Source organism: Uloborus diversus, chromosome 3 (genome assembly GCF_026930045.1).
Source record: "Uloborus diversus isolate 005 chromosome 3, Udiv.v.3.1, whole genome shotgun sequence".
Classification (NCBI taxonomy): domain Eukaryota; kingdom Metazoa; phylum Arthropoda; class Arachnida; order Araneae; family Uloboridae; genus Uloborus; species Uloborus diversus.
The window spans coordinates 152,067,422-152,092,332 of record NC_072733.1 but is presented as its reverse complement, the minus strand read 5'-3'; the positions used below and the strand labels follow the sequence as shown (position 1 = coordinate 152,092,332).

Below are 24,911 nucleotides of genomic sequence, written 5' to 3'. Positions count from 1 at the left end.
ACCAAAATGTATAAAAACTTCCTATTAAGTTCTTGCTTACATTTAATTGGGCATTATTAGGTTCCTAAACATATTATTTTAGTACATCGAATAATACGAATCGAGTAGTATAAAAAACACACTACGATTTATTGTTTCATAGTTTTTTCCATCATGCATAAGTAGGTATTATTATTATTTCAGTACTTTTAATTCTCCCTGACAGTATGCAATAGTTTGTAACGTTACACTGAGTTCACGCTCGTTATAACTAGCTTAGACTATATTTGCTGGATTTTCATGTTGCCATGATAAAACTTGATATACTTTGAAAGTCACATCTTTTGAAATTGCTTTAAGATGTCTTTTATATGGGTCATTCTCCAGAAAACGTAACTTTTAAACGCAAATATTTTTCAATTTCGAAACCTTTTGTTTTCTTTTTTTTTTCTTCATTCTTTCATGAAAGCGTTACCTACTAGAAGTAACCCTAAACAATGTCCCAGATAATTTCCAATTATTTTACTCATAAATAAAAAAAAATTAAAAAAACGCCTTGTTCTCGGAAAGAAAAAAGAGAAAAAGCTTTCAATGTTTAAAAGTCGAGACCAATTTAATATCAAAGTAGTATTTTTGTTAATTGTGCAAAAAATGAGCTATTTTAATGATTAGTGGGAATCTAATATTAAGCTCTCTTAATTATAGCGCGGCTTGATTTTTAGTTATCCTTTTAGTTCAAATGTGTGTAAAAAATAGTAATTAGTAAATTTGCGAATATACTGGCAATTAGTAGAATGCCTAATATTGATGTATTTCCCCTCCATCATTTATTTTCGCCTCAAAAATATTGACATTGATAAGATCTGTCATGGAGGTGAGGAATTGTCCATTAATATAGGCCTAATTGATACATTTTTCAGGGAAATATTTTTTTTCTTCATTGCTACAATCTGCACATGTTAAGCATATGCTAACATGTTCACTTCTTTTTTTACATTAATTTACATCCCTAAATTTTAAGTTCACGGAGGTGAGACTTCACAATAACCACACATAGTTTTTCAAACAAAATTTATCTTTTTGTTTTTCGACAAAAATCTCACAACTTCAACTATGGCTGAAAATAAACAAGGAGGCTCCCTTGTATCATGAAAAATAAAATTTGATTTCATTACTGCCACGTGTTAATGAGGAATGGCATTTTGAGTTTAGGTAACGGAGGTGAGAATTTTTTTGTGTGACAGACCTCATTAACCTACTAAAACGAATTAAATCACAATAGAAAAAAAAATAAATACACTTGAGCATTTAGTGTTTGAGAAACTTGTGAGGAAAAAGTTATAAAAAATAAGTTCATTGTTTTATTTAAACAAGTTATCAATCATCATTATGAGCTATACCATTTGTGTGACACGCCACGGAGGTGAGAATTCACATGTTGTAAAACAAACAAATATTTATTTATTTATTTATTTTTTTCAAAAATGTTGAGAGATTTAAATTGTTACATTTATGGAGAATGTAAAAAATATTGTTAAATGAACTATTCTTTAAAACTTTTACTGTAAAGAGCGTATGACTTAAAAGTTGCACTTTTTGAGAATGACCCATATACTTTTTGACTCTTTGTTAAAGAGCAATAATTCATCATTTACCGTTGCTTGAAAGTTCCCAACTATTTCTGTCCACATTTTTGGTGAAAAAAAAGTGAATAAGTCGTTCCTACATTCTTTATTGATTTTTGCTGCAAATATGGAAAACCTTTTTATAATAAGTAAGATATAATATATTGTTTTTTTTTTCAGGTTGAAGTAAGTATAGTGATATATTTTGGGAAAGATCTCGTTCATGAAACATAATACCGCTATCATCCCTTGGGGAAAAAAAATATACCGTTAGTAGTCATTTTACGAAGGAGGTAGGGCAAGAAATCCTAATGGTAATAGAAATTACCTTTGCAATCAGTATCCTTGGTGGACGGAGCAATGTTCCAGAAGAACATTTTCAGAAATCCCTTTCAGAAATGTCTTAAAGTTGAACTTCAGGAACTGACGATAAATTCTTGTATTTGACTAGCTGTAATTGAGACATAATTTATTATATTTGAAAATACAGTTATATTTTAACAAACTTGAAAATTTGTGGCTATTTTTCATTACTGATCTGTTCTGCTGAATCCGTTGCAAACTTACAATGGCGTTTGTGGCTTAAACATAGTTATTAAAGATTCTAACAATAAAAATGAAAGCTGAATTTCACATAAATCTACAGTATGGAACTTACAAAAGAATGCTTTTAGCTTCCAACTTGGCGGATTTTATGTTTCATAATCGAGATTTTACTTTAATATGTTATTGTGTTTAGTAAGGAATGTTTACAGCTTTAAACTAGGCTTTCATTGTGTTTTAACCAAATTTTTTTCACAGTTCCTAAATAAAAGTTTACCTTTTCATCAATAAAGTCTTGCAATCCTAATTTGATTTCAAAACATTAATGCATTTAACAAATTAGTTTCATTTAAAAAGTCATTAGACTGTTAACCGGTTGAATTATTTCGATTATATTTAGTAACATTTCAATAGTTTACCCCAAGCATTTTTATGCTTAAAATAAAAATACTAATTTTAACTTTACAAGAGCCTTTTTCTAACTATAAATGATATCATATCTACAAAGTGGTCGATTTTTGTGTAGAATGCTGTGCAATTTGTTGAAATGGTTAGGAACAAGTGGCAATGTTTATGCCATGGTTTTAAGAGAATTAATTTTATTTTAGAGATAGAATGATACATATGCATGGGATTGTAACATCGTTTGTTGCTACAAGAAGTGGATTGCTTCGATTTGAAGATTATAGAACGGAAGAAGAAAAAGGAAATACTACTGAAAGGTAATGAAAAAAAACCTAGCATCATTTTTTTCTTTACGTTTTCCAACAGTAACTCACTCTGCATCCATCATAATGATCTTCCTTTATTATTTGTTCTTCGCATTTAGCTTTTGTTTCTAAAAGTCTTGGTAGCATAGAACAAAGCAAAAATAATAATAATAATAATAATAATAATAATAAAAATAATAATAATAATAACAATAAAAAAAAAGAAACTAAGAAATTAATATACTCGGAAAAATGACTCACCGATTAAAAAAAATCCTTTGCGCAATTTTGATTTTTGAACCCCTTTTTGGAATATCCGTTTCATACAGTTTTTCTCGAATGCGTTTGAGCAATGTTTTATTATAGGTATCACAACCGTTTTAGTACCGCTTCACTACTTGTTTGCTTTTTAAATTCTCGAAAGAAGAAAAAATATTGTTTACATCTCCTCCATGCTTACTTTTCATGCTTTAAATTCTTCTTTAAATTACACTTTTATTGCATTTGACTACTCCATTTATGTATCTGTCTGATTATTTTACGTTTTAATGGAGCTTCTAAATTTCAGTTATTTACAGGGTGATTATAATTAAAGTTCCACTTTCAAAACGCTATAAAAATAAAGCCACTGGTCAGAATGACGTCAAATTTCAACGGAATATTATCGAAGAAGGAGGGAACTTGATGGCAGAAGAAAAATAAATAGTTGGAATTTTTAGCAATAGATGGCGCTGTAAGCTTCATATTTAATAATGGTCGACTACAAATGACAAATAAATCAAAAAATATTACCTAAGGTGTAAACCATACGTTAAAACTCCGTACTACTCAGCGTGCACGAGGGTATTGGTGTGACACTGTTAGTTAAGTGAGCCAATCCAACACGGAAAGGTCATATCACATCGGATGGGAAAAATTGGTTTTTAATTGTTCTGAGGCTGAAAACTGCAAAAAAAGCATCAGTAAAAATCAAATCGGTATTTAATTTTCGTGAGACTGGCGCAAAAGATGTTCAATATAATATACCTCGTTTTCTGTGACAAGTTGAAATCGAGAAACAGCATCAGCATGTTTCAAGACTGATTGAAGTATTTCCGGAGTCACATTTAGAATGTGTTGCGCAATGCATGCCTTCAGCTCAGCAAAGTTTACAATCGGAGCACTGAACACAACAGCTTTCAGATAGCCCCATATCCAGAAGTCACACGGGTTAAGATTAGGTGATCGGGACGGCCAGGTCTTTCATTGAGAGTCATAGTGAACTTCTCAGATGCGAAATGAGGGAAAAAAACGTTTATGTGGTGTTTTTATAACAACTTCAATGAGTCGGAAGCATGACAGGTGTTTTGATTTACATATTCTAACACTTGCAGAGTCATCTATTGTTAAAAATTCCAACTATTTATTTTTCTTTTGTCATACGTTTTCCCCCTTCTTCGATAATATTCCTTTGAAATTTGAGGTCATTCTGATCAGTGGTTTTATTTTTACAGCGTTTTGAAAGTGGAACTTTAATTATAATCACCTTGTATTTTTTTCAACCTCTCCTGCCTCCTTTTCCGTACTTCAATGAAAATATAATGTACAATTCAGCTAATAACGTGTAAAGTCAACACATTTCTCGTTACTTCCGTACATTAATATTATTTTATTGAATTATTTATTTTGGTTTCCCCCCCCCCTCCTTCTCCTCCTCCTCTCTCTTTCTTTATTGCACGAAAGCTAAACGGGAAAAACTACTTGGTTTAACTTTTGGTTAAATCTTTGTTTTATGTTTTATTCATTCATTTATCACACAAATGTTAATCTTAACTACTCTAAAATTTGAAATAGAAACACCATTTTATCAAAAATTATTATTTTTTTTTTTAATATGTAACGTTGAAATCGTCATTTCAATTCGTAAGTAAGTATACATTTTCTTTTTATTCTTGTGATTAGACTTAGCCGTTTCTTCAATGATTTCTTTTTTGTGTTTGTAATTCTGAAATTGGAACTGCATTTTTAATTGTTAACTTTCATATAATTTTATTTAGGCCATTTTACGAAACACACACAAAAGCGACAGATGAATTATTTTACCGAAGAGCAGTGGATTTTTACCATATCAATAGTTCAGCTTTTGTTTTTGCTGTTCCCTTCGATGCAGGTACGTTAATGTGTTTTCGAACTCCTTCCCCCCTTTTTTAAGAAATAGCATTTAAACTAGAATATAGTAATCAAATGCATTTTAAACCAGGTTAAAACATTAGCATCACTTCAGGAGTCTTAAGATTCATCTAATTTCTATCATTCACTCCTTTTTTCTTGGATGCGAATTTTTTTCTATGTATTCAGAGATGACTGCTGTCATGCACTACATTTTTCATCTTGTTATAGCTATCTACACAAGCATCTTGGTACTTTAGTACTACAGGTACATAAAAGTTGCGGTAAAGTGAACAGAAAGTTAAATCATAGTTAGCTATTTATGCTCGGCGAGTACGCTTTAATCTCAGTTAGAGAAATTCGTATTAATTTACTACAATCTATACTAATTACCTGATTTACCTTTTATTCGGACCTTTATTCATATTTGAAAGCCATGTGGCTTTAAGGTACTGATCAAATCAAATTCAAATATTTAGAGATCTATTTATTTGTCCTTTGACCTCGGGTTTCTCAAACTACATATTTGTCCGAAAAGTCCTTAATACACCTTAAAAATTCATAGAAAAGCATAACATTGTCGTATGAATATTCGGTTTGCAACATAATACTTCGTATGTTCAATAAATTTTTATGGCATCGTTAAAAATGAAAAAGGAAAAAAAAAAGAAAATATATAAAAAGAGAAGAGGTAATTATAGATAATCACTGTATCGTCCCAGTAAGAAAAACAAGTGTCATGTGAGGTGTTTAATCACTTTATTAAACAGAAAGCAATACCTTCTATTACTAAAGTTCATCGTATGCTCCGCACGCTGCTCGAACCACATCTAAACAGTACTCAAGTTCATCCCATGCCCACAAACGAGGAGAGGTTGTTGGTAGAGTCGTACACTATGTAGACGAGCTCTAATAAATGGCACTTGGGAACTTAAAAGCATAGGCAGTACAATCGGCGTAAAAATGTCGTTCACGTAACTTGAGCTTTCATACTGCTTTAAGTACAACTAAAAGTGATCCTGTGTCTCAAAAAGTTTCTTCCCACACTACTACGCCTTAGGTATGCGACTTACAGTATGCGACTTGACAACAAATGCCGGATCGAACTGCTGGTCAAGCAGCCTACAAACACGTCTGCGTTGGTTTTTAGCGCTGACACTGATCAGGATTCATTACTGCATATCGCAAGCCTCCAGTCGGTTACTTTAAAACTCTCTAGTTCGGCAAAAATCCATTTTGCGCTGTCTATGATGTGGGGTAGGTGGTGGTTATCTTAATAGACGACGGTTCCGTATACCAGCGTCGCCTAGTCTTCTCCGAGTAGTTTCCTTCGATACTAACTGATGCCAGCAAAGTGGTAAATTGCGTGGAATCAATGCTAGAATCGCTGTTTTTGTGAAAGTGGCCACGGTTATAATTATGCAATCATTGCTCTCATTTGTGTTCCTTTGGAAGTTCTAAGCCTCAGCCCTACCACACAGTGATCTTATGCTACCAACACCTAACCACTACTATATCGCTCCGACCGAGTTGGCGCGCAAAATACCTGCTCGATCAACCTGCTTTTCCGAGTCTTAGAATATGACCCTTCTCAAAGTCCGACAACTGTTCGTACTGACGCCGGTTAGGTCTCAGAGGCATATCTAGTCACTATACCATCCGTCTAAGTAGACAGATTCGTTTGAATAGCCCTACAACCCGAGCAATCACACTTTAAAACTGTCCTTGGTGCGCATCTCATTTGTGAATAGCGCGTTTACCCTTGTCTCATTGCCGTCGAAACGTAAAGCATTTGCATATTATTTTCCTGACTACATTTATGCTGATTTTCATGATTTTTTTCTCCATTTCTTTCGAATATATATATATATATATATATATATATATATATATATATATATATATATATATATATATATATATACTGCTCGACATTGAAAATGCAACACCAAGAAAAAGTGATCAGAAAGTGATGAAATTTGGAAAAAAGACAGAGACAGCAAGGAATAATAAATGATCTTAGTTTCAAAATGATAGGCAGAATACAGAGCGAGAACGGCGTGGGCTCAGTAGGATGTAGGACCACCGCGGACAGCGATACACGAAGAAACACGTCTAGGCATAGAGTCAATAAGGGTGCGGATGGTTTCCAGAGGGATGGCTCTCCACTCCCTTTCGACCATTTGCCACAATTCGTCTTCTGAACGAGGCAGGGACAGAGTCTGCAAACGGCGTCCAATTACATCTCTCACATGTTCGATTGGTGACAGGTCAGGAGAGTATGGTGGTCAGGGAAGCATCTGTGTGCCTTGGAAAACATGTTGGCAGATTCGAGCACTGTATGGTCGGGCGTTATCCTGCTGAAAAATTGCATTAGGGAGCCCTTGAAGGTAATGGATTGCCACCGGTGGCAGCACATTATCCAAGTATCGTTGGGTCGTCATAGTGCCCTAAATACGAACTAGAGGTGATATGGAATTGTACGCAATTGCGCCCCAAACCATTATGCCACGTTGTCGTGCGGTGGAACGTTCCACAGTTACTGCCGTATTAGATATGTCTCCTCGTCGACGCCACACACTTATGCGGCGACTATCACTGGATAAACAGAAGCAGGATTCATCTGAGAACACGACATTTCGCCATTCTGTCATCCACGTCGCTCTAGTCCGGCACCATACTAAACGTTGCTGTCTATGTTGTGGGGTCAATGGCAGTCTTCCTAGCGGAAGCCGCGATTGCAGACCACGTGCAACCAAACGACGGGAAATGGTTCTGGTTGACACGGGAACATTCAGGGTATCTTGCACATGCTGCAGAATCGAGGAACAAGTGACTTGTGGGTTTGCTACAGCTTGTCGGTGGATGCGACGATCCACGCGTTCTGACGTCTCTGGCTGCCCTTGCACCCCTCAATCTTGCCACATTTCGTTGTTCCAACCATCTTCGGCACAGCCGATGCACCGTGCTCGCATCCATGTGGGTATCAGCTGCAATTTGATGTACGGACCAACCTCCCTTTCTCAGTCCGATCACCATACCCCTTGTAAAATCGTCTATTTGCTGGAATCCCCTCGTTGACGGCGGCCTGGCATTCTCTCGTGTTACACGTATCCTCCAAGACAAAAACAAATTTTCTTCGATAATTCTCCAGTCAGAAATAACGACACGAATATTGCCCATTTTGAAGTTCCTTCCCTTATATCTTACTTCACGTGCGTCGGAGGGCTGCGCATTTCACATCATTTACATAACTCAGTGATGTACGTCTACTCTAAAATTTGCATAAATTTCTGAATACTTCTTGTCGGTGTTGCATTTTCAGTTTCGAGCAGTATATATATATATATATATATATATATATATATATATATATATATATATATATTCGTGGCAGAGTGTATTAACAAAAAGATATTGTTACTATTTTTAAAGAGATTTGACTGAGAGTATTTTAAACAGAAGGAAATCGTCGGAAAATCGTTAAATCTTAGTTCTGAAAATCTTTGAAAAAAGTTACATATACGAGTATAGTAGTTCAGATATAGTTCAGAAAATGCAATGGAGTCATTAGGTCATACATGCATTAGGACATACATTAGGTCATACATTTAGTCATACATGCAAGGTAACAACAGCAATATAACTAACTTATTTTTTATACAATTGAACTTTGATCTTCAAAAGTACTGAATAAAGCAACGAAAAACCATTATCAACCAACAGAAGAGCATTAGGTTTGTATTTGACAAATTGTTATTGTAGTGGGTTCATTGGTTGGAGTGAAAATATTATTAAACAATAAGGACTTGTATGCGAAGTGCTTAAGTCAAACCAATAAATATATTGTTTCACTGAAAATATTTTGCTATTTTATATCGATGTGAGCATTTTGAGCTGCGATAGACAAGTCTTGCTTATTTTGAAGAGTGCACTTTTCCCAGTGGTAATGAATACGTATTCAATATTTATAGACGGGGACCTAATGAAAACTACTCTCGCTTCATATTTCACCTTTGGATAAACACGATGTGTCTGTGTAGAAAATAAAGAAAGTACAGCAAAACATGTGAAGTGCGCTTGAATTTCAAACTGACACATTACAAAAGAAAATGAGATTACTTAATCTATTTTAAAAGAGCGTTCAATGAGAAAATGAAAAGTTTTTTTTTCTTATTAGTTTTTTTTCTTAGGCACTCGAGACACAAGTCTAGTAACAGCAAGTCAAGCCATCTTTTTAGGCAAAGGCAACCGAGCTCCTGCCGCAGTTGTTGGTGTCCAATTCAGGCATTCTGCATTTGTTGAAAGGTTCTTCAACATGACAGGAACGGTAGGCTATACGGTAGAGGAAATGCTTATTCATTTCCATTGATACTTATTTGTCAACTATATTTCTGCTTCCACATAAAAAATCACTTTATTATATTGATAAAAATATAGCAAAACCACACTTTGATGTTCCGATGTGAAATTAAAAGGCATTTAGATAAATGAGGCATGTTTTTAAAGTAAGTACTGTTTTGAAATAAAAAAGAACAAGTACAGATAGAGCAAAACAATTGCACAAAAATCTACCCCTACGTTATTTTTCGACATTGCTCTCGTAATTTTCCAACCATTTCCCATAGCGTGGTACAGGTTTTTGTGTAGGGAAGATGGGGGCTAGTAGTGACATTTTTGTCATTTTCGATACTACCTTTAAAATTTGAGCTGATGTGAAACATTTAATGCATCATTTTTGATACTACCTTAAAATTTGAACTAATGTGAATTATTTAATGCATAATATAATTAGAGTAAACCTTGAGCAATATATTTATAAAACAATTATCATTATTTTAAACGTTTTTCATAACATAAAAGAGAATTTGCGTAGCCTCTAAGTGTGTCTCAACTTGCCCCGTAGCGGGGCTAGTAGTGACATGCTTGAAACACATTATGACACTCAAAGAACGCGTACAAATACGTTGTAACATGTACAAATTATGTAAGAAATGCAATTAAGTGGGACTTAAGAAGGAAATAATAATTCATTTATACTGCCGTGTGCAGGTAAAGGACAGTAACTGAAAATTTTTCATTTTTTTTGCATTTTTTCATCTATTGTACGTTATGTTTATTGTACAAGCTCGCTTATTTGATTTCCGCTGAAAAAAAGGCGCGAAAAAGACGTCTAATTCCAACAATTCCCAATTGTTAGTATTGAATCCAAAACGCCTTTGTTTAAATATCTCGAAAACTCATTTCTGCAGATACTGCCGTTTACCTGCACACGGCAGTATAATGCTCTGAACACAAAAAATAACACCTTCACGTTTTCAATAACACATCAAACGAAATGAAAATTTAATAGTTAAACTATTAACGCTTGTTAACTCTCTTTTAGAGACACATTAAAAAACTGCGTTAATTAAGAAAGATAAAACTTAAACTAGAATAAATTTTTTGCCACATTAAACTTTGACTCGGCACAATGTGTAGGCCCTTATCCTACAGGCCAACCTATTTTTATAATCACTCATTATCATCGCTTGTTTCAGCATCCGATGTGCTGTTAATGCAAATAAAATAAGGTTTCTTTTTTGATAGAATTGACATGGGACCTGTTTTTAAGTGTCATGCATTGTACCCAGTCTTCTACGGGTCTAGAAACTTTGTACTGCTCTAAGCAAACTAGACATAATCATTTTTTATCATCTTTAGAGCTATCCGAATATTTGTTCTTCAATTTTTTTTTAAAAATAGCGATAGTGTAATTTTTTTGCACTTTTTGGCATTTCCGTAAAGTTTAAATTTTGCTTTTCCTTCTTCAATTTGTTTCTTGCGTTTTCATGCTTTTTGTTTTGCTAGAATTTTCTCTTTAGGTGCGATTGCTAGAATAACAGATTTTAAAATATTTACGAACGGAGTGCTTGCGCTTTCGATTTCCAGCTTAAGGTGGCCGTTTTTTTTTTCTATAAAACGTACCGCTGTTACAATGCTAATGCCATTTTTCATACACTCGTCAAATTCAATGAGATTTCTCCGTTCTGAAGACTGCTCTGCATTCTTACTATCATTGACTAAATTTATTGCTGAAGTGCGGGATTAGATAACAGCTTCATATTTGTTATTTTCACTATCATTTTGGTCACCAACGCTCTCATTTCTGATGCATAACGGACCGGGTTAAGTAGTGACACTGTCACAATGTGCCTCCTAGACTATGTCACAACTGGCCCCGTGTTACGCCCTTTTGAACTTTACTGAACAGTTTCCGAAATAGTATCATGGTCAACAAAGGAAATATATAGAATAACAGCTCGAAATATAGGTATTTAAATAATGTTAGGAAAGTTCTCACACCTCAGTGTATTTAGTGGCAATGACAATTCCAACGCAGGTCACAAAATTTACTTTTGCTGCAGAAAACACAATAAATATTTTTATCTTAAACAGTCCAACGCTGTACTTCCAAATTTACACAAGACACTGAGATCATTAACCTACTCACTGACATGGCACTACAGGTGTTGAAACCTATTGTCTCAGTCAGGAGGCTCGATGGCACAACTTACCCCGGTCTCCCCTACCTATTCGTAGAAAGTTACCGCTTGTGTAGTCACTCATAGGGTATCATGTTCTCTGAGCTCATCATTGATGTTGTGACATCGACCACCAAGGAAATTATTTCGGAATCTTTAGATGCCGAAACAAATAAAAGTTGCTGCGAGCAAGGTCGGAGCAGTTCAGAGGATGTTCAAAAACGTCCCAACCAGAGCCTTATAAGGTTTGGTTGACTACACAGGCGGCAACTTTGTACGAATAGGTATACAAAAACCTGTACCACGCTATGACAAATGCTAGGAAAATCCCGGGAGCAATGTCGAAAAATGGCGTAAGGGTGGTAGATTTTTGTCCAGTAAATTTCCTTGCTCTATCTGTACTTGTTATTTTTTTTATTTCAGAAATGTACTTACTTTAAAATCGTGCCTCGTATTTCTATGAAAAACATTAGTCAAGATACTTCAATATAAATTTTAGAAGATTCTGTGTTTGGAAGTGTTGATCTAGGAAAAAAGAGGCATACGTAAAAAAAGTTTCTTTTTTTTCCCCCATTTCCTTTTTTTTCTCTAGACAATTTCTCAGAGCAAAAATGTACGCATAGTTTGAAGCCTTTTCTTTTACTTTTGTGACATGGATGTCTTGAAGATATTTATAACATTATTTCTATTTATTTTGGCATTCAAAAAAAATGAAGGCCCATATGAGTATCTTGAGGGTACATAAGAAATTCTAGATTAATGGTAGAAAAAATCTTAAATATTAAAAATATACATAGATACCAATTACATTGAAGGACTTTTAACCTATAATTAAACTTTGTTAGTTTAACATGTACAATAATGGGTCACTAAGAAAATATTTTTTCCGAAACTTATAACCCTGCTCACAGTCAAATTTTAATGTTTCTTAGCATGTTCTGATTACGAGATAGACACGAAAAAAATTAAAGATTACACAGTACAAAGAATCTTTCATTATAAAACGATTATTCTTATTATATATTACTTTTAAGTTTCAAATAGAATTAAATTTTTAAAAGTGGTTTTGATTTTTTTTAATTAAAATATTGTGTCGTTTTAAAACTCTTTTATAACACTAAATCGTTCATCAACTATTTAGTAACAAAATAATAATAATAATGACAATTTTAAATTAATTAAAACATTTATAAATTTATTATAGCAAAAAAAAAACAGTTACAGATGTTTCATGTTTTTTTTTAAGCTTATATCTTACACTAGTGTTAAAATACAATAGAGAAAATATGGGAATTGCTCACATCGGCACCAGATGTTGTGTTCACAAGTGCTCTTTCATCTATCTTAAGACTAACTTTGAAAAATAAAAAAATCTGAATTCAGTTTAAAAAAATCGAAGGTTGTTATAAATTTATCTGAATGTTCATTAATTGGTTTGCAATAAATAAGTTCATCCTATTAGTTATAATGCAATGTGTTTTCACATGAAGCCTTACATTTCTAGACTCTAAATCTTGCTTGACCCGGATTGTAAACTCAAATCTTTTCTTGGAGAGTAAATCCGTTTTTGACTCGTATGCTTCTGAAAATGAATGTGTCAATAAGTCTATGTACGGAATTCCTAATTGTATATAGATTATTTTATTAGCATATACATTATTTTAAATAGAATTTGAGTGGTTTATTGAAATGTTTAAAGAAGAAAAAATAGTTCTTATTGTAGCTAACGAAATTTTAGTCAATATCGCAAATTTTGTGTCTTTCATTTAGTACTACGGTCAGTCTGTTGGCATTTACTTTTGTTTTATTTATACAAGATTGGTGAAAAATTTCAAATCAGAACATCATGCTCCATTAATTCAAAAACAAAAAAAAAAGTTAGGACAGGAGTTCTATGATATTTCTATATCGACGTTTGTTAGATTGTTTCATTAATATGAGGGTAGGGTAAAAACAAATAGATTTTGACTTTCAAAATTATTTACACGTACATAGCAATATTTATTTCCTATTGTTTTAAATTGATGTTGGAGATCTTGGGTAACATCAAATTTGGCAATAAATTTAGTTATTTACACTATGCGAAGAGTTATTTAGCAAAAACTACCACATTTGTCATAAAACTTATTTAAAGAATAAATTTTAAAATATATTTTCCCGCATTTTACAGTTAAGTCAACCAAAATGAAGGTATCTTCAATATGGGGTGCCAATAGTTTTTTATACCTACATACGATATCAAAGAGAATGTCACAAGTAGTTGTCTACAGTTATCAGGTTGCACCGTTCTTATACGATTAAAGTTAAAACTTTATAAATTATTACTTCCTTTTACATAGTAAAGGAAGAATTGTATTCGTGGAAAAATTTGCACTCAAATATAGGCATAAATTTCCGTTTTGCTCACCCCTGAATGAATGTTGAGTTGTTTCTTCGGCCCGACCGCCCGTTCATAAGTACCTAAGAACGTATGGACGCCCGAAATATCCATTTTGACGACCTCCGAGTTAATTAGATCGAGTTTTCTCGCGACGGTGCATATGTGCGTATGTATTTCGTATAACTCAAACACGATACGTCGTAGAAAGTTGAATTTTGTATGTAGACTCTTAGTGGGATCTACTTGTGCACCTCCCTTTTTGGTTCAATACGAATGTTCGAAAAGTGGTCTTTTACGACTTTTTTGGGGCAAATCAATGTTAGTTTCAATGCAAACTCAAGATATGTTTTAATTTGGCGAACACTTGGCAATAAATCGCCAAGCTTTTGGTCACAAAGTTTTGTCGCCAATTTTGCGATATATTGCTAAGTTTGGGACAAGTTTGGTGAAAAAAAAAATCGTACCTGGTCCCAACTTGGTGCTATTGGTGATATTTAGAGACTTGTCTATTGAATCACGTTAAAATTGTCGGCATTGGAAAAAATAATCTGAAAAACGCCTTTTTTTGCATCGGTTCGCGACTAATTAATGATTAAAATATTTAAACTGTTTTCTTGCTTACTCCAAGGCACTATTATCATTAAATTGGTGTAAAAGGAAGGCATGTGGTTCACACATCAGCTCGTAATTTTTTTTGTATTAACGCTTAATACGTGCTTTTTCAGTATTTATTTTAGAGTAAATACGAAATTTCGAGATTTTTATTTCAAGAATAATTAATGCATGCACTAAGAAGGAAAATCTTTTTGGAGAAGTGGCAAAGAGAGATAGGGCATAATTTTGAGCAAAATGTTCAATACGAGGCAGTGGCGTACCTAGCATGGGTGCATGGGCGCTAATTTGTTGTGACGCCCCCCCCCCGGGAAAATGTGCACCTTTGTAGCCTTTAAAATGCATTTTAGCTTTATATTTTTCAAAAGCTTGCAGCTTTACTTTGGGTGTGACCCCCACCCCCGAAGACAAGTGACACCCGGGGTGGACCGCTCCCCGTAATGACACCACTGCAGGACGAAGAAAGTTAACTTTATTCAGAAAAGGAAAAACGGAAAAATGGAAAAGCGAAAGGGAAGATGATGCTGTATGTGATTATGCAGAGTCGTTTTCAAATGATGAGGGGAGTGAGCAGTGGATTTGGTCTACAAATGCCTGTAATAGACTCACTACTAGGCTGTGCTGGTATTGGAAAAAATAATCTAATTTGATTAAAGTGTAAAAAATTGATTCATGAAACACAAATATTTGATTTTAGTGACATCCATAACAGAAGACATCGTATGTAGACAAACATTTTCCCTTTTTTTTTTTTTTTTGGAAAATTAAATTAAAAGCTAAAACTTTAAGTTCAAGTTTTTTTTTCAAACTCGAATCATCTCAATCCTAGAACACTGAATTTAATTTTACGCTCAACTTTTTTACTTCTTAATAATGTTAATTGTAGGAGGGGGGAACAAAAGGTACCTTCATATTCGGTTATTTTACCACATGTTCTTTTCTAATATCAAAAATAGTGTACAGAGTCCGCTCTGAAAACATCAAACACCTTGTTATCTTGTTCATTTATATTCAGTAAATTACCATCCATTAGCCAGGGCTAAAGCAGAAATATATGAACTACACCGCCAGCTCAGTCATTTCCAGCCGAGGACTGCAGCGTCGTGCTTATTAGCACTCATCAGCCCGGCATAGGAAAGTGACTGAGCTGGAGATGGAAAACCTCTTAAGGAAGCCAAGAGTGCCAAACAAACTGGTAGCTAATATAGAGTTGCATAGACCAGACGAGTGACCGAAGCAATGGTTCGGTTCAACTCGGAGATTGATGGCAAGGCATGGTATATTCAATAAATTGCCTACCATTAGTCAGGGCTAAAGCAGAAATACATGAAATACACCGCCAGCTCAGTCATTTCCAGCCGAGGACTGCAGTTTTGTGCTTAAATTTACTGAATATACCATGCCTTGTCTTCAATCTCCGAGTTGAACCGAATCATTGCTTCGGTCACTCGTCTGGTCTGTGCTAACTCTAGATTCGCTACCAGTTTGTTTGGCACTCTTGGCTTCCTTAAGAGGTTTTCCATCTCCAGCTCAGTCACTTTCCTATGCCGGGCTGATGAGTGCTGATAAGCACGAAATTGCAGTCCTCGACTGGAAATGACTGAGCTGGCGGTGTATTTCATGTATCTTGTTCATTGTTAAGATATGCCATCTCATATTGTAGAAAATCAAGTTATTCACGATTTCTAATACGAGGCGTGTTTTTAAAGTAAGTTCCGTTTTGAAATAAAAAAAGAACGAGCACAGGTATAGCAAAGAAATTTATTGCACAAAAATCTACCACTCTTAACCTATTTTTCGACATTCCTCCCGTGATTTTCCGAGCATTTATCATAGCGTGGTACAGGTTTTTGTATACATATTCGTACAAAGTTGCCGCCTGTGTAGTCATCCTTGGGATAACATGTTCTCTGAGCGCATTATTGCTGTTGTGCCACAGACCACCTAGGAAAGACTTCAGATGCCGAAACAAATGAAAGATGCTGCGAGCAAGGTGGGGGTAGACCAGAGGATGTTCAAAAACGTCCCACTCAAAGCCCTGTAAAAGTCTCATGGTTGACTACACGGGCGGCAACTTTGTAGGAATAGGTATACAAAAACCTGTACCACGCTATGACAAATGCTCGGAAAATCACGGGAGCAATGTCGAAAAATAGCGTAAGGGCGGTAGATTTTTGTGCAATAAATTTCTTTGCTCTATTTGTACTCGTTCTTTTTTATTTCAAAACGGAACTTACTTTTAAAACACGCCTCGTATTTTCAACTATTTTTATATATGCTGTTACTTTTTAACACTTCCGATATAGACATTGAGTGTGGCCTTACCTATCCTCCGAGTCTCATTTCATGAAGACTGAACAAAAATATAAGCTCAACCCTGGATTTAAATTATTCCTTTATAAATGTAGTAGATTTGCGTTTTAAAATTTACCTGAGCATATGAAAAAAACCTCAAAGACTCTAACAATCGTAGCATCAGCTGAGTTAGTAAGAAGAACTTTTCTAATATATCTTATAATATTTTTCGTCCTCTTTTCTTTTCAGTGTATGACGGCCTGCAAATACAAATGTACTGATAACGTAAGTATAACACTGGTTTTTAACACAATCACACTTGCGGTTTTGTGGCAAAAATTGATATCCATATAGTCATTAAGTATAAACGAATGTGAAAAATGATATAAATAGGAAAATGGCTAATTTGTGCATGACTAATTTGCTCTTGAAAGTAAACCATTAATTCAAATGTATTTAAGTCATTAAAGTATTTTTATTGTGTGCACATTAACAGGTTGAAATAATATATAGTACTGGGTGGCATAAAATAACTATTATTGAAGTTTTACATAAAAGGATGTTGTACAGTGCACTATTACAAGCAACTACAGAACACAATAAAATCCTTCTATGTATATGTTTTGGAGACTTATTAAGAGTAGACAATATCCCAATTTGAATCATGCAGTAAGTTTCGACATTTGACTGTTAATTGCTCATAGCTTGACAGTAAAATTGCTGCATCAAGATGCACGGATAATTTTGACAAAAATACAAAGCATCCCAATATGGAATTAAGTCACGTGTCAATAAATGCTCGTAAAACTGATAAAAAAAACAAACTGCAAGACATCGCATTCTAACATTGTTGCATGTGTAAGGGATTAAGAAATAATTTATATCATGTGAATACGGTTATCCTACATCGGAGAAACTAAGCGTGGTCTAAAATTTTTGTTGAACATTAAATTTGTGTCAAAAACCAAGATTCAGAACGTTCTTTCATTACTCAGCATTAGTGTTCTATATGTTTACAATTTTCTTCTGCTAATATTATTAAAAATTGTTTGTATTCTGGATTTTGACAAACAGGGCGTTATTAGAAGGAATTTCCTATCTCCCGTCAGTGACTTGTTCAGTTTCCCTCCGTTTTCTACTATTTAAAAATCTTTCTATAATTGTTTTTCGCATTTTTGATTGCATTCCATTAGTGAATTTGTTAATGCAGTTTTTTCTGTCTTTCATGTTGAAGTTGCTTTTCCGGTTTCCAGCGTCCTTCGAATCATATTTTGTTCTCCCTATTCACAATTCATATAAAAAATGTCATGCAATATTTTTTTCATATAAAGAAGGTTTAAAGAAGTGATTTGAAAATGCTCTTAAGTTGCCAAATACTTGAAAATATACGTGTAATTATGATGAGGCTTTGTGGAGGTTAAAGATTAAAATTAAAAGCCGTCTCATTGTGTGTGTCAAAAAGGGACAGTGACTTGAGTTGGAAGAGATCTGTGACTAACAATAAGAGAGAAAACTTTGATTAACGACTCAAACAATACAGAAATTGCTGAAAGAATTGTGAGATGTGTGTGCTTTTATTTGTTTACTGACGAAGTAAAGAGAGCTCCTGTATTTAAAATACGCACTCAGACGTAATATGCCAATGTAGAAATGAGTTGAAAAAAAGTGATTACTGCGAATCCCCAAAGAATCTGCTCTTTGGGCTCAGGAAATTTCGACAAAAGCCTACAAAATGAAATAACATTTTATTTTCTTTCTCCACACACCTCGGAACCAATAAAATAGAATCGATGCCTGGCATTTAATAAGATGCTTAGTGAAGTCGGCCTGTGTGGTTATAATCAAAGTGAGCATATACGAAATTTGCAATGTGATTTAGGACATTGGTTTAAAAACAATTTCTTAAGAAAATAGCGTTATTGGTGGTACGCGTCAATGGGATTTTGAAAAGATACTGAAGACGTAAGGAATTCGACTTGAAGTAAGTTCCATACTGGCCACTGAAAAATAAAGAGGCAGAAAGAAGAAAAAAAAAACCTCTCTCATAAATCACGTAATGTTGGTTGCTTTAAGAAATCTACGCGTGATTTGGGGGGAGGAGGCAAAGAGTCGATCATCTTCAGAACAAAACACCCACTACACCTTTTTCATAGCCACCCATCGTAGAAATAGACTACTTTATAAAACTTGCAGTTCTTTAAATGCCACGAAAAGTTATGTGTAGAAAGAGGTATTTTTCTGTAGTACACATTAAAGTTTATGTAACTGTTTGAATTAAAACGTTTTGACTGTACAACATTTAACAGCCTTTATGTTAGTATATTGATATTGTACTTGTCTTTCAGCAAACTGACTGCTATTTATTGGACAACAATGGGTTCGTAGTCGTCTCCAAGGTTCATGAAGATGTAAGAAGATTTTTTTTTTAGTTTCCTTTACCGTTCGAGTACGAAGAACTCAAAAAGAAACATTAAACACAAAAGGCGAATGAAAGTTCTAAATGATTTTTCTTTCTAAAATTGAAGCAAAATTTAAATTAGTACATGCATGAAAACACTTAACTTTCAATTTGTTAGTCATTATTAAAAAAACTGAAAATTTAAAATGTAGATGAAACTAAACACAAACAAAAATAACAGAAATATAATAAAAAATTTGATTAATGGAAGGAAATTATTTTAATATAACTATTCAAAGGATATAAGACAGGTTAATGTTCCGCAAAACTCTTCAGCTTCGCGTTTTGTGCTTTGCCAACAGATTTTTGAGTAAAATATTGTGCAACGGTCATCCGGAAAATAAGTTTTCCACCACCCATGAATTGTAAAAAAAAAAATAATAATAATTCATGCAAAAGACACATCAGTACTTCAGCTTCTGATAAAGATAAGAACCATAGGAAGCACACCACTTATCCTACGGTGAGATTAGTTTTCGTAGCCCAAAATCTTAGAAGTCTGCCACCAGAATGAAGCGAATGTGTCAGTTATCTACCGGCATAAAGATATGCTGCAAAAAGACTTTCGCAAAAAAATATGATGTAGAAATTGTTCAATAAATTGACGAATTCAACTGTTCAACTAATTGTGCAAGTGACCATTACCCTATGTTCGCGAATTAGCTCCGCACGACTTTCACCTGTTCTTTCATTAAATTTATATTCGGGCACCACAGAAGACGACGCGCAGCAGCTATGCCAAGCTACATTCCTTCGGCAGACTTCTATGATAGTGGACAGCAGAAATGTTTTCCCATGGTGCTTCAATTGCTGTAATCCCGTGGTTCTTAGTTAAGAAGTAGCTGAAATATTGCTGTATCCTTTTCACTGAATCTTTCCAAGGTTTTTATTTATTTTTTTAATTAATTTTTTTATGAGCAGTGCGTAACTTTTCGAATGAGCTGATACAACGACAAACCGGTACCTCCTGACAGCTTGCAATGAACAGGGTTTAAGGGATGTAGTTACAGGGTTAGAAAAATAAGAAAGAACTGTGAAAAGAAATCTAGTAGTAAGAAGAAAAAAGTTTATAAATGATTAAAAACAATATGAACCAGACAAATAAGTTGCAAATTTTGCAGTTTTATTTTACTTTTTCTTTTCTGTCACGCAGTAGGCTTATTGCTGCGGCTGGAGCTATCTTCTGTAACTGGTAGATAGCGAGTCACATAAACCATTTCCAGTGCAATAAAAAAAATTTCAAATGGCTTTACCGAAGATTCAATAAACATTTTTTTATTTTTATTGACGAATGAAATTTAAATTATTCAGGAAAAAATATCACGTTTCTGGTAAACAATATTTTTGTCTATTTTTTTTTTTTTTCACATATAAAAAGTGTTCATTTTTATTTCCATTTTTTCTCTTCCCTTTCTTGCAGGCGAATTCATTTAATTTGAATTTTTACAATTATTATTAGTTTTGTACCTTTTAAAAATTATTATCTTACTTTAGATGTCTCGATTCAGCAATTATGAATGATAATGTAAATATTGTCTAATTTACGAGCTTCTTAATTTTTCTTGAACTCTTTCGGATTATGTTTATCATTTGCGTTCTACCTGCGTTAAAATTAAAAGATCTTTTTAAATTCCATTTTTTACCCCTCTAATAGTATGTTTTATTCATTACTGTATTTGCGCACTTTTTTTCACTGCAAAAATAGATTATTTGGTGATGACGACTTGATGTATTGTTCTACAGGGTGTCTCAAAACTGACGCAAGATTTGATTTGCATTAGAACCTCAATTAAACTAAGTAATCTCGATAAATCGAGATATTCAGATAAAAGAGGGATACTTACAGGGTGTCTTGAAAAAGGACACAGGATTTATTACAGGAAAACGGTTAATGATAAAAATGTAATTCTTGCAGAAAATTCATGTGGCGGGCCGTAAATTTTCCCCTCCAAAGTAGCGAATTTTAGTTCAACTATTTTCCAATAGGTGGCGCTTCAGATAGTAAGCCCATTAATCAAAGAACATCTACATCATAATTTATCGAAACATGTTTTTAATGATCAAAATTACGTAATAAATTTTTAAAATGTCGACCGTCAGCTGCATTCACATGTTGCAATCGAAGGAAAAATTGGTGAATTTCAATTCTTCGTTTTTGACTTACAGGTTTATACTATCTGCAACGCCATCTGTTGAAAAATTTTTGAACTAAAACTTGGAATTCTTTGGAAAACAAATTACGGCCAAACACATGAATTTTCTGCAAGAATTTAGTTTTTATCATTAACCATTTTCCTGTTATAAATTTTTGAAAACAGTCAGTATTTTTCAGGACACCCTGTAAAATGGCTGTTAATTCACCGTTAAATTTTTAACGCTGCCGTGGGAAGATAAAGCGAACGTATCTGCAGAATGGGTTTCTGAGATATTTGAAGGAACGCGTTCTGGATTCTTCACAAACAGCAGAGAAATGTTGGAATTTGAATTTTTTTTCAAGTGAAAACAAAATAAGAAACTTTGTACAATTAGCAAAAGTACAATATATTACCAAAATATAAAAAAGAAAAGAAAAGTTTGCAGTTACTGCGCTTTACCTTCACCGCGGCAGAATATATTTGCAGAATTGTATATTTACTAAATGTGATGTTTTTCATTATATTATTACAATTGTAACAATAAATTTGTTCAATATGTATGACAGAATTGAGAAAATACAGGGTAAATATATTAGAGATGAAACTTTAATCGTAAATTTTAATAGTTATTATACTATCAATAGCGGAGTTAATTTTATTGGATATTTTCTTATGTTTTAAACTTAAACGCATATTGGAGAAATGATTACTGAATACAGTAATACTTAACTTTTAAATCCAAACGCTTTAAAATTTAAAAGCATTGTAAAATTTCTTTCTGCTAAAAAGAATTGCTGATAAAGAGAAGTGATAGAAATAAACAACTAGCTTCAAGAATGGAAATACGTCGTTGTCTTTTGTGCTCTTGTACTGATATGGTTCACTACCAGAAAATGACATAAAAAGCGTTTTCGATAAAACGAGATTTCGGTTAAAAGAATTCTACTGTAAAGTTTCTATTGGAAATATATATATTCTTCCCAATTGTGGGTTTTTTTTTTTTTTTTGAAACGTAAAACACAAGAGAAAGGTTTAGGTTTGAATCGGGTAAATGACCTCCACTGTTTTGCTGTTACGTACGCACCTTTTTATTTAAATTTATGATCATTATGCATAAACTAGAAAATCGCCCGTCAAAATATTATGAGTAAAAATTGCTTCTACATTTGAGCGAAGCAATTACCTGTTTGGTGATATTTTGATAGTTGAAATTGTAACCCTAACTCCAAGGGATTAACCCTAAACTCTAGTAGATAGCGTTCATTGTTGACCACTTTTTCGTTTCTTCATTCCCCTTAAATGACACAGTCTAACCAGTAAAACAGTTTAGTTACCGGGTCCAGTTCAGCCTTGACACAATAAAGCCTTTCCCTGCATTTTGAACATCACCAAACCATATCATAAAATTATCATGCCAATCATTGGCTATTCTCTATATGAGGATGTTGCTTAATTTCATTTATGCAGTAGAATCGCACCCGTCGTTGCGCGGGTGGATGCGTACTTCTTGACACAGACCTTAATCTTTAAAAAAAAAAAAAAAAAAAAACCACAGAAAGGGACCTAATAGTGTGAAACAAATGATCAATATGGAGGCAATTCTGACCACGGAAACGGGAGAATACAAGAATAGAGAAGGCATCACGCAGTACTTGAGTTGTTTATCAGTGAAACCGCTTTGTTTTTCATGCAGCATTGCATTTTTACTAACTCTAAGCTTTCAGCTGTCAGGCTATTTCCTTTTTTCGTTACCAAACACTAGATTAATTAATATTGTCGTTAATTGAATACATTTTGGGACCTCTTAATATTCGAAACTTTTGAAATATTACGACTTACTGAACTCTTTTAGGATAATATTTGGTGTGAATAAGTAATCTGACACATAAACTGGTATAAATTGAAAAATTATAACTTTTAGAAGCAAGGGATAATCAATTATGTGACAAAGAAATTCGGAAAGACAAAAAACAGTTTCAAAAGTTGAGAAACAGTGATTCTTGATTGAATAAACTTGATTCTGTCAGAATGAAATGGATTTTTTAACTATCGTTGATTTTGTAGTTTATGTTTTCAGCAAGGTCATCCGCCCCCTCCCCTTTTCCCCCGAGCTTATATAAAACGATACTTCGGGTTACAAAGACACTCTCTCTACCCTTGATACTTGCGTATTTAACCCCCTCCCCCTCAACCAACCCAGAAAATATTTTCTGATTCATATATTTATTCACACCCTCTAATGCAGAAAATAGAATTAAAATGAATGGTCCAGACTATCCGAAGAAGAGAAGTACATTAGTGAAACGGACTAAAAGTAACTTGAAAATCTTTATCGTGCTCTGACTAGGAATAATTTCATTTTCTTTTTTGGAAAAAATACGAAAATATATCGTTGTTTGCTTGAAGAAACATTTTTAATAAAATGCTTCACTTATGTACGTATACGGTTTGCAGTTATGTTACAGCTTAACACTGAACAAGTCCCGAACTACCTGAAAAGTATCGCCATTAGAACTGTTTTTATAGTCAATAAAACTATTTTTAATACCCAAAACAGTAAAAATATTAAAGATAAAAATTTAGAAGATATTTTGTAGTATTCTTGTGATGATAAAACGTAGATTGACCGCATGAAATAAGTATTATGCATTTATATTTCTACCGATTAATAATCAATACTTAGTTGCTTAACAGAGCGCGGAAAGAGATGATAATGTTATTAGAAAATGAATGAACGATTTTGTTTTAACAATGTAATTGCCATAAAGAAGAAAAAATCCCTAAAATTGAGATTGAAATCTTAAGAACACCCCTATAACCCCCCCCCCCCCCCCCCTGTGCATGATAATTCCCTCCCACACGTCGACCAGCACCGTGAAAAATTAAATTGCTATGAATGGAAGCAAGTGAAACACGGAACAAGTAAATACACAATCCGAAATTTCAGCAGAACTTCAGACGAGCAATGTTTAGTATTGCCATCTGTTGTCTTTTGGTGAAACTAAAATGAAATATCAAATTGTATTGGAAATCAAATAAATAAATTACTTTTAAATAAAAAATCGCTTTCAAAAAACACCAAGGAACTAAAAAGCAAAACAATAACCTATTACACTTGCATACTATTTCCTACCAAAAGTAGAAATGAAATTTATTTTACGATTCCAGTACAAAAATCAACTAAATACCCAAATATAAAATACACTGATTTTAATTACTATACGATGAATTATTTTAAATACCTAACTAATTATATACGATTCTTAATTTTTAATAAACTTTTGAAGTTGGGGCCTCCTATAAACTACTGCCTAACGTAACTGACAACCCACCGAATCCTGAATTAAAGACGAATTTAACTAAACACGAAATTAGTCCTTAAATCTAAATCTACTCAGTTACGTTAGGCAGTAGTTTATAGGAGGCCCCGACTTCAAAAGGTTATTAAAAATTGAGAGATCGTATATAATTAGTTAAATATTTAAAATAATTCATTGTATAG

General features: G+C 33.6%; 1 protein-coding gene across 1 annotated transcript in view; it reads left to right on the top strand.

Annotated features, from left to right (window-relative positions):
* Window positions 1-24,911, top strand: part of LOC129219191 (voltage-dependent calcium channel subunit alpha-2/delta-3-like) — a 284,460-nt gene that overhangs the window by 202,929 nt on the left and 56,620 nt on the right. The window contains exons 27-31 of the mRNA XM_054853519.1: window positions 2,756-2,869; window positions 4,894-5,006; window positions 9,199-9,335; window positions 17,066-17,101; window positions 19,162-19,224. Of these exons, the coding sequence (XP_054709494.1) occupies window positions 2,756-2,869; window positions 4,894-5,006; window positions 9,199-9,335; window positions 17,066-17,101; window positions 19,162-19,224 (463 nt within the window). The remainder of the gene's footprint in view (window positions 1-2,755; window positions 2,870-4,893; window positions 5,007-9,198; window positions 9,336-17,065; window positions 17,102-19,161; window positions 19,225-24,911) is intronic.